The following is a 16,388-nucleotide window of genomic DNA, read 5'->3' as shown; positions in this document are numbered from 1 at the left end:
ACTAGTTAGGATCAACAAACAGTTTTCCATTTTAAATTTCAAGAAGCAAACATTGTAAAATGTACTTAGAAGTTGACGTGTAGCTGTGGGCAATCGAAGAGCAAGTGACTCTGACCACTTACAATTACTTACATTTCATCGTGTCTCTTACAAGTGCCCTTCTCCAGTCAGAGAACTAAAGGTTACATACTACTTGGTCTGGGAGGTGAAGTCTGCTCCGTTCACGCAGTTTGTGGAGTTATTTGCGCTCTACGGAGCGTACAGAGTTCAGAAAAACTCCACTCCACGAATCAGAGCAGACTTTTTCCCTCGCTTGCCAACGTTAAGTTAAGTTGGCGAGAGCAGGCGTTAAAAATTCAACTCCAGACCACCTCCCAGTGAGATTTCTCTGCTTGGGTGGTTGTGGATTGTCGCAACGGCTTGCGTTGAGATATACTCGAGCAGCAGAAAGAAGCAGTGCCATCTTATGCTGCGCATGGTGCCGCTGGCACTGATTTTCCAGCACGGGACAAACACCTGGCGCTAAAATTCTGCGTGAATGGCAAGACTGAAAGCACTCCGCCACTTCCGGAACTTTGCATAGTACGGCGGAGCTTTTTGATCCATTTGTGGAGTTCTGCATAGCAGAACTCCACCCAGGCCTACATACTGCCCTTTGAATCACATACATCCATCTGTGACAACTGCCCCTTAAACCGCAGGGAGACTCAGGCTGCTATATAATAAGGTCTAAACCAGAGCTGATCAACATAGGTCCAGGAGGGTTGGACCCATGGACAATTACAAGGATAACAAGTGTAGGTAAATGAGCAACATCTGGATCAACTGTATGTAAACTAATTTCATGTTGATATCCTGAAACTCTGGCATGGATTGGGCCCGCCTACATTAGATACTCCACATCCAGAGGGTTGAAAATCCAACAAGCTCTAAAATGTAAGTGAGTTTAAGTATATTCAATGTGTTTGCCCACATCAATGTGCTTTTCTTTTTCTGGAACAAAAAATAAGCATTTTTGCAACATATCAGTCTGCTCCACATGGATCTGGAATATAAATGATCAACTTTTGTGGCATGTATCTTTCCGTTTGCCAATCCCTCACTTTCTCTCCTTCTATAATGAGAAGCGCCCACGCTCAGGGTCACCAAATGACTCTGTGCCACAGGGGTTCACTGTGCCAGCATCCTGGTGTCCATTTTATACCATAATGCATTATGTGAGCTGTTCTATATTTCACCCCACTTAAACAAATTGGCCTAAATTTAGTGGTTAAATTGATGTTTAAAGATGTGTTCCAGTAGTGGTCATTATGTTTCCTTGGCACAGAATCATGAAGTAGAGGTAGCTGAACAGTGAGAATTGAACTACCTACTGTCACCAGCTGTTTTTTTCATTTTTATTAATGCTTTTGTCCTGATTGATGGCAAATTACCATTGGACATGTGGTACATGTTCCTCAAGCTTTGAGTAATGGTTCCTTAGTGCATTTATAGCTAGCTTTTGTGGTACCAGCTTTCATGCCTTTTGTTATTCTTTTGTGAGTTTTCCCAGATGCAGTAGTTGCAATGTTTATTTTTACACTATTATGAGACTTTTACCAAGAGCACATATTGAATAAGCCTCAAGTTAAGGCCCTTTCTTTATGTTTAGAGGTGTGTGTGTGTGTGTGTGTGTGTGTGGATTGATCTCTATGTCTATGCATATGTGTGTCTGTGTGACAGGTCATATATAACCAACACTATGGGTACAGGAATGGTTGTTGTTGTGCTATGAAAACTGGTCCTTACATTGTGTTTAGGTACTATAGAGCAAAGATACTTAAAATGCAATTGTGGAGAAACATTTGCTTTGGCCCTCTGAATAACCTAGCCTGTTATCAAAGTGCTCTTAGGGTTATAATAAAAAATATTGAATTTGGTATGGTCTGTGGCTAGTATTCATAAACACTCCTACTTTCAAGTTCTTGATCAGAAAGCGGCCAAGTGGGAACCCCTTTGAGGTTTCCCACCCTCGCTCTCTTATCAAGTTTCTTTACCAAGAGAAGGTTGAATGCTTGAGTAGCAGTGACAAAGGGTAAAGTAACGCAGTAATCCACCCTTGCCAATTCCATATAACGATGCTGAATACAGGGAAGACAAACTAAATCTGCAGGATTTATTCAAATGGAACACCATCTTTAAACAATAGATTAACAGCCATGTCAAGAGCCAAAGAGGGGCCATACCATGGGCTGGGAGTCATCTAGAGTGTTGTGTTAATTGGGGATCCACCAAAAACCAGTGATTGCCCCTTTTGGCCACACTTGCAGTTCCCTTGCCCCATTTAAAAGTGGGAAACCACTGGGTTTTTGATGGTGGAGGCTTAGCTGGAGCAACTGTTAGAACCCCCTATCTGTCAGCCCCTCCACCACAGGAAAGGCAGCATTACAGCAGTAGAAGGCCCACCCCAAGGAAATATCTATCCCCCCTCCCCTGGTCAAATTGGCATCACATAACAGACCATTAGGCATTCACATTTTGCCAAAAGCGTTCTCCATGTCAGAGCAAGCACTTTTGGCAAAAAAGACCCACTATAACGGATGGGAAATTTACATACAGTAGGTATGCTGCAGCAAGGTCAGTGGAAGCTGGGGCCCCTGCTAGCACAGTGGCTCAGGAGCCATTCCTCCATTTTGTTGCAAATCAGTGAAATTTAACATTCTGCAAAAAAGGTGTATACCAAACTGGACCAGGGACAATAACAGAACTCCACAATTACTCTATATACCTTAAGGGGCTATTTTCAAAGGTAATTTGGGACAGAAACATAAGTTTACAATGGAATGTACCTTTGGTACTCCTGCCAGGGTTCTACAAAGGGATTCTTGTGAGAGTAAACAGCTTTACAACAGTGGAGATCTTTGCCATGAGTCAGAGATGTCCACATCAGGTGTGGTTTGCCTTGAAAGTCTGAAAACACCCATACACATCTAAGTGTGTGGGCATTCTCAGACTTCTCCCTGTCCCCACTCTAACCTGGAAACGGTCAGAGAATTCCACCTGCCAAGAGCTGTAGTAACTACTCCTCCAGGATTTAAATGGAAAAGGATCACCCCAGAATTAGTGGGGCTATAGAAAGTGTAAATCTTTCTCCAGGGGGAAATATGTGCTCAGGTGAAGATATAAATCTCCACCCATATACTTTTGTATGTCCATGTGTGGCACCTGCCGCCTAAAGGTACCATGGGCAGACATTCTTTCATGGGTGGTTGTCTACACTCTGGTACAGTTATGGTATCTAAATACAATTCATACTTGTACTCAAAGTTAATTTCACCAAACCTATCTACAACTCCGTAGTTTTACACTCTCATTTTTTTCAACTTCCTTTTTTGAGCAATTTTAGCCAGCCATTTAAGGTATAGTTTAGGAGCATCCATCCCAGAGTGTTGGTCTCAGCGAACATTTTATCTTCTCGGAAAATGGCACTTCAAGACTTAATATATTTCAAAGTATTTTCAATCAGTCAGTCAGTCAATGTTTATTGTGTCAATTAATAAAAATTGTTACAAAATGTAAAAATAAATCTGACGTACTTCGTTTCAATTAGTTCGTACCGAGGAAGTTGTAATATGTTATATCTTACTAAAACTATCAAATATTATTTTTCAATCACATCTGCATTTCATCGTGCATTTATTCACATCTTATGCTGCTCTTTTTATTATTGGAATAGGGTTTTTGGTGTACACCTAGATATATGAATGTGACTTCCTAATATTGTAGCGTATTCGCTGCTTGATATTTCACAAAATGATCCTCTGGAAAGTCCTTTATTGATTAGTTATCAACCTGCATTATTTTTTTCATTTTATTGTGCTTTCCTTCACCTTAGAGGGGAGCCTTGTACTTTCCCTGTTATATAAAAATGTAGGCCTTTGGTAGCTGTGACGTGCCATGGTAATCTCTTTGGAAATTATTAAAAATGCCTTATTTTGGTGGGAGATGAGGGCCTCTCTACACTATTTGTAGCCTTTCCTCTGACTTAGAGACACGAAAAATGATCACACCTACACAAGTTTGCACTTCCAACACACATCTGCTTAGAACAAGGTAAACATCACAACTGGAATAGTGCTCCATCTTGCCAACCAATGTGGAATACGTTTACAAGGTTCTTTATTTGAATCTGATTAAGCATTCAAGGTCAAATACACAGGGAAAATGGGGTAAAGTCATGGTCCTCTGGGGGTGACCATGTATAAACCACTGGTTACCATGGTTTGCCTTTGAAAAGGATCAGCACAAAAGAGTCTAAAGCCAACATTACCATCTAAGTACCTTAAAGTACCCACACAAGGTTGTAGGGCTTGGTATATGGGAGGATCGTCTGACTAACCCCTCGTGGTCTCCAGTTCCACAATGGTATTTACAAGAGGTTGACACAATTGAGCAGTCAACTCAGACATCAACATTGCCATAAAACTAAGTATAAGGTTTTCACACATATATATATGTCCCATTGGTAAAAGAGAACAAAATTGGCCTCTATCAACAATGCAATTAAACAGAAAAAACATTGCACGACATATATTATTTTATAATAACCTGAAAAAGATACTTCATGGTCACTGAGTTCACAGTCTACACTTTTCACTGACTTTGCAAGAAGCCCCCGTGTCGTTGCAAATGAAAGTCAACAGGTAAAGCGCGGCAAAATAAAGTATTTCAAGCAAACGTGGCTTTTGCGTAAAGAAAAAAACGTCGCCCTTCCCGCCCAACTGAATACGCACAATGCATGCATGCAGGGAGCGAGGCTGACCCGAGGAACCGGATGGATTACCTTCAGAGAGGGGGTCCAGCGTGTGGATCATGAGCTGGAAGATGCTGTTCCTCATCAGACTGTTGTGGAGGGACGCGGAGCTGCCTCCTCTCTGGAGACGCGGCTTCGCCTGCACGGGAAATCAATACAGGAAGGACAGAGTTCATCACTTTAATTCACAAATAACGCATCTTTGTAACAAACAAATATTTATTGAGCAGAAAGGAAAACGCATGATGTGCTACAGCTACTGTCTGCTTCATAATTTCATTGTTGAGATGAAAAGCAGGGCCATTTACATTCGCAGCATTTAGTTACAGTACTTACCTGTTCAACAAAGCTACACCCCACCAATGAATCAAAACAAATGACGTAGCCTCTTGCTTGATTATGAGACGGTGCCCCAAGGCATCGGGGTATGAAAAGGCATGCAAAAGCAACAACGGAATAGAAGGGTATCCCAAGACACAATTTTCCTCTTTCCTTTTTCTTATTTCACTATGTGGTGCTTGCTCATGGACATCGAAGTGACAAAGTGCCATGGGCTCTCACCTACCTTCCCTAGTCCGCACTTTAGGCGTCAAGATGCGGGGGAAGCATGGGGGATCTGAAGCGGCCCGGTGGTCATCAGGTAGGCTGCAGGGGGGAGACTCTGATCAAGTGGACCACGCTGGTTTCGCCACCCGCGGGAGCTTTCCTTTCCCCATCGCTGTGGAAGATCTACCTGGGGACAAGAAGCTGAATAGTCCCTGCTTGAGGAAAGGCCAGCAGGCATTTTGTACTTGGGGCTTCTGGAAGATGCCCTGTGATGTCCTGTGGCCAGGGACAGCCAGTACCAGTGAACGCAGAGGTGGGGAGGAGCCCTACTGCAGATTTCACCTGCTGCTGGTAGGAGCTGTACAGGTGCACTTGGTACCCTGCAGCATGGGGGAGCCGGGCCCGCTGCCGGCGGGGGACTGCCTGTCCCTGTAAACAGCATGGCAAAGAGGAGCCCTTCTATGGACCTCGCCCTGCTGCATGTAGAGTGCTCTGGATATCACCAGCTCGGGGATCCCTCCAGTCCCAAGATCACTGCCCGCAAGTGTAACAACACCCTGAAGGCCTGGCTAAAAGCAAGATCATGCTGTATAAATATGTATTTTATATTTGTCCAACCCTAACCACTTCAACTTTCATTAAAATGTAATCTTGAGTGAATTTGCAACTTGTATATATGTAACTCTATTCACTAGTATTTGTAGTAGACTTATATACTCACTACCATTCTTAAGTGAGTTTAGAGTTCATCTGTTTGTATCTTTTCCCTGAGTGAATTTGCAACTTGTATATATGTAACTCTATCCACTAGCACCTGTAGTAGTCTTATGTACTTATGTACGGATGTATGACGGTACATCGTGTACCGTTACAACTCGTACCGTTACGACGCAGGTTTTACAACGCAAGTCATTACAACGACTTGCGTTGGGGGGCGCTGGATAGTGAATAGTTTAATTTACTATTCCAACTCAAGTCCCCGTGGATAGTAGGGAAGGTGTTGGATAGTAAATTAAACTATTCCCTATCCTAGAGCGCCCTCCAGCGAAAGTCGTTGTAACGACTTTCGTTGTAAATCCTGCGTTGTAACGGTACCGCGTTGTAACGGTTCCGTTGTAAAGGATGTTCCCCCTTATGTACACTATGTTTTCTCTTTCCCTGGAGTAAATTATTTATTTTTTTATACTTAGGAACAGGTACTTAAGGCACCTGACAAAAAAGGATGAGCCTCCAGAAGGCCCTGCATTCAGTTTTAGACCCTGGTCTGGCAAGAACTCCTGACAACATATTCTTTCCCTCTTTGCCCTCAACAGCCTCCTATTTACTCCTTATGAGACTGTGGCAGAGCAAGGAGTGGAAACAACCAAACCGACACCTGGCTCATGAGGCTTGTTTACTCTCTGCTGCCGCTGCTGCCTTCCTGAACCCTGAACCCATGAGTGACAAGAGCATTGCCAGAGATATCAAGGGCAAAATGGGAGTAGTATCTGCTATCTCTGGCTCAACTAATCCTCCTTGGTGTTCCTGTTGTATTGTAGCATTAGAATAGCGCTTACCACCCTTATGTGCGGCACTGAAGTGCTTCCCCCATGGTTAGCGAGCTACACCGTGTTGGGTGTGTGGTTGGAATTTTGTTATTTTGTATATGAGCCCATGAGAAAGTGGTGTAATCAGGAAACTGAGAAAGCTCTCCAGGGTTTAGTAAAGGACCCATCATCTTGTTTCTTTACAGTTACAGGGGATCATGGGATAGTTTTTTTTATCGGTGACCACGTCCCTGCAACAGGATAAAGGTTACTGTTAGACCAGGCATGCTTGGCGTGGTTGCCCCCTAACTTTTTGCCTTCAGACCTTCTGTTTTTACCAACTTTGTTTTTGCTGGTCTTAGGACTCTGCACACTTTACCGTTGCAGCTTGTGCTCTTTCCCTAAAACATGATAACATTGGCGTATACCATTTGCCATATTTAATTTACTTATAAGTCCCTAGTAAAGTTCATTACATGTGCCCAGGGCCTCTAAATTAAATGATACTAGTGGGCCTGCAACACGGATTGTGCCACCCACTTAAGTAGCCCTTTAAACATGTCTCAGGCCTGCTATTACAGAGCCTGTATGTGCAGTTTTAAACTGCCATGTCGACCTGGCAAAACAAACCTTTTGCTATGGATGACAGAATGTAGTCCAATGATCAACATGAAATAATCAAAACTTGACTTTGAGATTCAAGGCTTGTACTTTCACTGTTAATAGTGGTGGTGTGGTCAATACGCCAGGATTCACACAAGGTCACACTAAGCATGCGGAACTGCGACAGGTAAAATCCGGTCACCAATTATCAACCATTAATTGTAGATATGTTGTCTATGGTTGTTCTGATATGATCTTTTCCCATTTTTCAATTTACAGTTTCACCTGAAATGCATTGTGTTTATGATACAACATTTATTTATGATAAACTCTGCATTGCTATATGCTACAGAAACCAAGTTAGAGCAGCATCCTGTATGAATTTTGAATGCTGGAATCACAACATATTCAATAAAAGCAATTGAAGCACTGGAAATCATTGTTTCATTTGGATTAATAGCACCAATATTGTTGATTTTGGAATATTGTAGTAGCCTGTAGGCTTTAAAGGTTGTGCACCTTGGGTTTGGTTCACCATTTGGTCACCAGCTATTGAAAAAATAAACCTTTTGCCAGTCACAAACCTTTCTTTTTAATACATATAAGTCACCCCTAAGGGAGGCCCTGGACAGCCCCCCAAGGGCAGGGTGCAGTGTATTTAAAAAGTTGAACACGTACTTTCAAGTTTGGCATGTCCTGGTAATGAAAAACTCTAAAATTTGCATTTCACTACTGCAATGCCTATCTCCCCCATGGGATAACAATGGAGTTGCCTTATTATGTTTTATAAGTGTAATTTCCAAATGGGAAGACATAATGTTTTGCGCTCTTGGCACAAAACTTGAGAAGGTAAATCAACAGCAGGACTAATTTGGGACTGTATCCGACCTGCGTGGCATTGTGGTCAACTTAATCTTTTAATTTTGACCCAGTCCAGTGCAACCAAATAACCGCAGTTGGCACATTATGATTTCATGCGCTATATTGTAGTTTATTCTTTAAAAATTAATAACTCTGGTTCTCCTGATTTGATTATCTGCCATTTTCGTCTTGTCTTATTTAATACATTTTGCTCTATTTTTCTAACTTGGTATAGCATCCTTTTTGCGTGTGGTGTGTTCACTGTTTTACGTGGGCGTGCGCATGTGTGGCCTTCCCCCGTCAGTGGATACCCAGTCTCTTGACTCTCTTGCATGAGGACAGCCCCCAGGCCAACGGGGCTAGCGTCCACCATGACCTCTGTGCGCCTGTGCGCCTGTTTGGGCGGAAGTATGCTATTACCCGATCGTTGATGAGGGCATCTTTGACCGCCTGGAACGCTGTGTCTTCCTTAGCTGACCAGGTCCATGGTTGTCCTGCCTTGGTTAGGACCCAAAGTGGTTCAGAGAGGGTCGCGAGATTGGGAATGAAACAGCCACAATATGTGGCATCCCCAAGAAGCTTCGGACTTCAGTAGCTGTCGTCGGTCTTGGTGCTGACTGGATGGCCTCCGCCTTTCTTGGGTCAATGCGCAAACCATCCCTGGAGAAGATGTAGCCGAAGAAGTCTACCGACTCCTGGTAAAAGCAGCACTTCGCTCGGTGCAGGGTAAGTCCATTGTCCGCTAGACGTTGCAGTGTGGCCCTGAGGTATGTGTAGTGGTTTTCGAGGGTTTTGGAGAATACGAGTATGTCGTCGCTTAAGTTGATTACACCAGACAGTCCAGAGAGCGTCTCCCTTATGGCGTTTTGGAACACCTCCGCTGCCGATGAGAAGCCGAAACGTAGCCTTTCATAGCAACGTAGGCCAACGTGTGTGGAAATCTTAGTGATGTTGCGGCTGTCGGGGTGGAGCTCCAGTTGGTGGTATCCGCGTTGAGGTCCAACTTGCTGAACCACCTGGCACCATTTAAGTCAGCCACGATGTCATCCATCGAAGGTGTGAGATGATGCTCTTGTTTCACGGCCTTGTTTGGTAGGCGCATGTCGACGCACAGTCGAATGGCTCCTGGTTGTTTTGGTTTTGGGGCGACGACGAGGAGTGAGACCCACGGGGTTGGGCCCGACACCTTTTCAATGACCCCCAAGTCTTCAAGCTTTCTGAGTTCTTCTTCCACCTGTGGCCGCAGGTGGAACGGCACCCTCTGGTGCCTCAACGCCGTGGGCCTGACCGTGTGGTCCACATGCAACTTGAAAGTTTTCCCCTTGAGGCAGCCTAAGCCCTGAAACAGCATGGGGAAGTCCTTTAGCATTTCTGGTGCGTGCAGCTCATGTACTTGATTGGTGAAGAACACCAGCTCTAAGTCTTCTGCTGTGTGGCAACTGAGGAGGGTCCCTCTCTTCCCCTCCGTGACGTGGAATCTCATTCTTAGGCTCTAGCTATCGCTGGTGACCTCCACCTCCATGACCCCTCGCAGAGGAAGTGGCTAATCGCTGTCGTACGTGTATATTTTTCCTCTGGACGGGTGGAGAGGCGGGCGAGGCACCAGCTTCTCATATTGGATGCTGTCCATCACGTTGACCGACGCCCCCATGTCTATCAGGGCGTGTACCGGGGAACCTGCTACGGTGATGTCACACATTGGTGGTGGTCGTTTTCTGGAACCTTCTCTGCCAATGAACGACACAAAGAATACATTATCGTCATCCTCTTCGAGGTCGAAATTTGATCGTGAGTTGTCGCTGCAGGAACCCGGATCCTCCAGAGTTAGTTGTCGCACTCCTTGTGCAAGTCCACGCGGGCTTGGGGCATTGCGCCGACCACCACTGCTCCGGCAAACTTTAGCGAAATGGTTGAGCTTGCCGCACTGTGAACATGTTTTCCCTCTCGCAAGACATTTTCCACGCGGGGGATGATCCATGCCGCAGTTACCGCACATGGAGGTCTGCGGAGCCCTCGCTCCTCCTCTGGGCTGATGAGGCCGTCTGCGGATTGCATCTACCTTCTCCTCCTTGATTGTGGGTCTCCGTGGCGCCGCCGAAGGGCGATTCAGGGCCGCTTCCATCTCATCAGCCCGAGCGTTGGACAGTTCGTGAGACCTGGCAAGGACCAGTTTTTCGTCGAGGGAGATGCGAGGCTGCCGGAGAATGAGGCGTCTCAGCTGGACTGAGCGGCAGGCTTGAATGAGCTGTGCGAGGATTTCTAGTCTCTGATCCGGCAGTTCACACGAGGTGGCAAGTTTCCTCAAACGAGCATAGTAGACGTCCACGGTTTACGTCTCCCCTTGTCGTGCTTGCCGTACCTTAAACCACTCGTAGTCTGGGTTGATCTGTGGATCAAAGTGGCGATTTAAAGCTGCAACCGCCCCGGCGTAGTCGTCATCTTCGCCTCTGTCCGGCAAAGTCTCAAACAGATTGTATAGTTCTGCTCCGCCATAGCACATGAGGAGCGACCTCTTCACCCTTCCATCCGTTTCCCTGACGCCTACGAAATAGTGATCGAGGCGACCGATCCAGGAGCGGCATCTTGCCGCAGTGGTGGATGGGTCCGAGAAATCACTGAATGGCGGCAGCGGGGCGGCTATTCCGTGGCCAGGGGGGTGTGGACGTGCTGGGCTGCCTGAACTGGAGCAGGAGCTTGGTGGGCTGCATGTTGCGGAGCGGGGGCCTGGAGCGCTGCCTGAGGAGGCGATGTCGCTGTCGAAGGGGCACCACTGCCGGCGGGGGCCGAACCACTCATCCTTTTTGTGCGCAGGCGGTGCTGGCCCAGTCTCCACTACCTTGGGCGCAGGCGGTGCTGGTGCAGTCCCCACGATGCTGCAGGTGTCGGCTGCGCACTGGCATGTCTGGCGTGGGCGTGCGCATGTGTGGCCTTCCCCCGTCAGTGGATACCCCTGGGATGGGCCACGTGTCTGCGTGCGGTTGCCGGCGCGCCTGGGCCTCAGCGGGGTGAGTGCTGCCAGAGCACGACTTGCTGTGCTCTCAGGGATCCACGAGTCCTTGGGTTAGAGGGGCCTTTGTTGCAGAGTCCAGAGTCCCTGGAGGGGGGGCTCAACTAGCCCAGCTGTGTGGACCCGTCTGCAGAACTGGTATGCCAGGCGCTGCAGCACAATCCTCTTCACCCCTGCTTTGATGCGCGTGAAGCTGGCCAGCAGGGGGCTTCTCATGGGGGGCGGTGGGGGCGCGTGATGTCCGGCAGGCTCCCAGCTCGCGGGGGACGACTCCTCTCCCCATGCGAATGCACCGAGCGGAGCGTGCAGGCTCGACTGCCGGCACCACCAGGTGGGGCAGGAGCGGGATGGAGCGCAGAGTAAAGCGGGCCCCAGCCTGATGCGGCGTAGCACGGGGAGAGAGCAGCACACACGGCTGACTGCCTCCGCCTGCGGAGGCCTCACCTCAGCGCCGGTCCTGGCGTGACGGGCTGCACTTCACTTCGCCACGCACCCGACGAGGCGCGGGCAGCGGCTTCAAGCGGGGTGGGCACCTGCGACCGTGTCCCAGCGGCAGCTCTAGGGCAGGCAGCGCGAGCACCGGGGACATGGGGTCAGCTGACTGGCCTGTGTCAACGGGGTCGAGGTGTGGGGCAGACCCACCTCGTCGCCAGTGTGTTGACGCAGGTCACCGGGGCAAAGGAAAACCTAGGCCGCAGATTTGGGCCTTTACTAAATAACAGACACGTGGAGACACAGTTAACTATTCTGGGCCGAAGACCCAGAGTGGTCTTGCGCCCTTTTATTTATACCCTTGGGCGAGCCCACCCTCGGGGTGTGTGTGTGTGCGTGTGTGCGGAAGTGGACGGGCCGGGTGGCTTTGTCATTACAGCTACCATACATTATCCTCTGCCCCTTCTGAAAGTACCCTGCATTGCCACAAATAAGGAAACTATTTAGAGGTATACTGTTTTATAAAAACAGAAGATATTTTTAGAGCCCTGTAACCACCCAACAGGCCAATCACAATAAAGTCCACACTATTTAACATTTAGTGAGATGTGACAGAGTCTTTATCTGTAATCTACACTGTGTACATCCCATCCTAAACATTTTATAATGGCCCCCAATATACAGTTTCTACCTCTTATCGCATGGTGCTAACTCTGGCAAACATTTTGGATAAGCAGACATTCTCGCTTAAATCATGGAGCAGAAGGGACACATGTCCCGTACTGATGTTGATGTGGAAAGGAAAAGTACCCGATAATGAGGTTAAATGGCATGTCTTTTCTTCCTTGCCATTATAAACATTTTCAGACATACCGCACAATCTTCTTAATAGCTTAAAAGGATTCTGATGTCTCCGGCAGCGTTCTGCTGCTAAGGGATTTTTTTTATAATAGACGTGCAAACCAATGTTTCCACTGCTTAATCCTCAAAAAGTTTAAAATATTGAATAATGATTACCGGATACATGAATGCCGACCTGCTATTTCCGCAATAGTTTGCAGAGGACTGTGTGTGTGTGTGTGATGACTCCCGAGCACATGGCTGGCTGGCCTTTGGCATGTTTAAGCTGGGCCCTGGCGCAGGGCGGCAATCCCCAGTAGGGCTGTGGGGCTCCTGCGGCAATTTCTCTATGACTTAGTTCCATAGAAAAGTGTAGGAGGGGGCGTAATCTTGGTTTCGCCGAGGGCTCTATCTGAGCAGAGGCTTTCTCTGCTTGCGCATGCGTGGGGCGAACGGCGCAGCCACGCTGGAGGGGCTTCCGCCATCTGCCAAACGCATAGGGCCCAACTCTAAGGTATGCAGGACTGCTGCATGGGTATTACCATACACAGAAATACCGAAACCTCATGTAGGAAAACTGACCTCTTACTACTGCGCCCCTGGAAAATGTGAATAAAATGTGAGGATGTGTGTCTCTGTACTGTTTGCAGTGCCATAACCAGGGCTCGAGTGGGGGTACCACGTGGGTGGACGGTGTCCCCCCACTTATTTTACCAGTAGCTCGATTACTGGAGCAAATGGAGCCACACATTCACTCTTTGGCCTCTCTGGGGCGAGATTGGAGCTCATTTAGAATGCTGCTCACGCGCTGGCTTCTCTGATGCAATCGCATCTAAGGGGTGAGTGAGGGGAGGCAATGAGTCTGATGGTGCAAGCCACCTTTTGTGACGCCAATTCCTGTTGTGACGTCAGTGTCCCCCGACTTCTTTTTTGAGGAGTTGTGCCCTGGCAAATAACAGTCGCCCCTGAAGTAGCTGAAGTGCGGGGGTGAGAGGGGACTAGCTCCAGGGGACCCCCTCAGGCACTGTGCAGGGGCGGTAGACCCCTGACCTTAAAGCTCCTGACTGGGTTCGGACCGTGGGGGGCCCCCTCCATGAACTTTGCAGGGGGGGGGGGGCTCAAGTTTCATTCCATCACTGACTGATTCCTACATATTTTTCACAAACTACAGATTTTTTTATGCGGGACATTAAAAACCTCACAAGTCACGTTATTCCCCAGGTCTTGTGATTCTCTATTCAGGTGAATGTGAAAAATCCCTCTACCTTGTAATATTAGCAATTACAGTGAATCTGCGATATACACAGTGAGTTCTTGGACACCACCCTGCCCTATTTCAGGTCCACATAATGTTAATCAGCGTTCCCATCCTTTCCGCTTCAACAAGGGACGTACTTATTCCCCTTGACTTCATGATGATAAATTCACAATGCCTCCTCTTTGGTTCACTAATATTGCTCAAATTAATCCTTCGAAGGTGACTATAGAGCACCATCCATGTTTTCAAAGGTATGGGAAGACGATAACATTTGACTGAATATGGTGTATTCTTGGGTAGTGTCTATAATATGACATTGTAACCCTCTTATCGTGCTTCCAGTCACACTGATGGCACATAATGCCAATGTGGTCCAAGTAATGCTGCTTTTTAGGTCAAAGTCAGCTGTCTAGCTGCGTAAGACTTATTGGAGACATTTTGATAGCTGACTGGAAAGAAAGCCCATCCATTGCTTTCTATTGGCTTTTTGTTTTGTCTCTCATATTTGCTTGCTTTCTAGGCAATAGTTGTATTTGTTTTAGCCCTTCCATTTAGCCTGTGTCCCTCCTGTGGAGCATGGCCTGTTTACCCACTCCCTTATTGATCTCGTTTATCCTTCCACAAGTGTATGCTTTTGGGTAACTTTTTTTTCTTTTTCTAAAAGAACTCAAAGAAAGTTTATGTATTCCCCAAGCTCTCCTTGATCTTCCACTTCTCCCAGCACATTTCCTTTCATAACATTAAAGAAATTCCTTTTTCATAACTTTGTCCTTTGAGCTGCTGTTAATTACCCTTTCACTTTTATGCAGCGTTGCTCTTCCATTCAAGCCAATTTACAATGTGCTTTAACTCCATGTTTTGTTCTCACTTATTTGCTGACTTCCAAACCCCCATTGTTGCTCTGTCTCTGTTTGCTTCCCCACACCCACGCGATCCATGTTGATTCTCCCCCACACACCCCATGATGCACTAAAGTACATAAAAAGGTGATGGATGGAATACTTGAATTAATCTCAACCACTGATAATTACACCGGGACACATCCCAGCCCATCATTGTTTTGCACATCATGCCAACTCAGTTTGGACCCAGCCATATGCAAATCAGTCTTGACCCTGCACCGTTGGAAACAATCCAGACCGAACTGCCAAGTCAGGTCCTTCCTGAACCAGAATTCAAGCAACCTAGGAATGTTGTCACCCTAGTTTATCAGCCAGGTACAGCTCGATTCTAGTGACATAATGTGAACGGGATCCACGTTTTTGCTGTCACACTTAGGGTGACACACTAAAGTATACAAAAAAGTTATGGATGAAATGCTTGAATTAATTTCAGCCATGGGTAATTGCTCTGGCCACATTCCAGTCTATCGTAATTTTGCACACCATGCCACCTCAGTTTGGAACCAGCTATATGCAAATCAGCCTAGACCCTACTCCAATGGGAACAGTTCAGCCATTTTCAAATATAACATACAATATCTTCACTTCTTGCCATTCCTACAACAAGCAATGCAAGGACATTTAACACAAACAACGATCACAAGACATGGCTATGCATTCAAAATAAACTGTGAGGTTCAGTGAAGAAACTTGATGAGTTCCTGATGCCAGAACGCAACACACAGCTGCGTAGCTCGTTGCATCTGCAGCAAGTATGGTTGCTGAGTCATCAAAGGACAACTGGTGGCAGCCATTTTGGAAAAGGCTGTAGCACTGATTTCTATGAGCTCTAGAAAGGCACATACATAAAGACTTGTTGAGTTCCTACCGTTAATGTGTTCTCGTCATTGTTCCCTCCTAGGGTTGACTGAATGAGGCATAAAGTAAACAAATGAAAAGGATCATGTCAAATAAAATGACAGTAAAGACAATGGAAACATAGACAGAGAGATGCTTCTAGGGAATGGAGGTCTTACTCGTTTAATGGATAGCACAATTTAAAGGAAAATGATCACTAACATGGGAAATGTAGGAAATCATAAATAGTCCGAAATGGAGAGACAGTACACTACATCACATCCCATGAATTATCCTCAAAATAGACAGCTCATTTACCACATGTAATGCCTTCAGTAATAAGTGAAACTAGATTTGGACATATCCCTTGTAAGATGCTAAGCACAAATGCCTAATAACAGGAGGATACATTCCTTTATACAAAACATGTACAGTATATTGAACTATACCGCATTAGAACATAAATGACCCAGTTAAAACAGAAAATGTCAAAGGGCAAAGGAGAAAAAATATGCAGATATACACTGTTCAGATAGCAGGAGGAGGATCAGAAGAATGTGGTGAAACAATTACTTAAGATGTGGTTAAAAATCTGGTGCCACACTAAAGACCCGATTTACAGTTCGGCGGATGGGTTAGTCGGTCACAAACATGACAAATGTCCTATCTGTTGTTTTACAAGCACATCATATTCTATTGCACTTGTGATGTAGCCGATGTGCTATCTGTGATGTTTGTGATGAAGTACCTTATCCACCAAACTATAAAACAGGCCCTAAGTGAG

General features: G+C 46.3%; 1 protein-coding gene across 1 annotated transcript in view; it reads right to left on the bottom strand.

The window, feature by feature from the left end:
- The window catches only part of LOC147666316 (sodium/potassium/calcium exchanger 2-like), a 680,903-nt gene that overhangs the window by 104,167 nt on the left and 560,348 nt on the right, over window positions 1-16,388 (bottom strand). Inside the window, exons 4-5 of the mRNA XM_086949140.1 lie at window positions 15,636-15,674; window positions 4,823-4,931 (exon numbers count right to left, since the gene is read on the bottom strand). Of these exons, the coding sequence (XP_086805266.1) occupies window positions 4,823-4,931; window positions 15,636-15,674 (148 nt within the window). The remainder of the gene's footprint in view (window positions 1-4,822; window positions 4,932-15,635; window positions 15,675-16,388) is intronic.

Source organism: Lissotriton vulgaris, unplaced genomic scaffold (assembly GCF_964263255.1).
Source record: "Lissotriton vulgaris unplaced genomic scaffold, aLisVul1.2 SCAFFOLD_1243, whole genome shotgun sequence".
Taxonomy (NCBI): domain Eukaryota; kingdom Metazoa; phylum Chordata; class Amphibia; order Caudata; family Salamandridae; genus Lissotriton; species Lissotriton vulgaris.
Note: the sequence above shows the minus strand (reverse complement) of the source record. Positions and strands in the feature narration are given on the sequence as shown.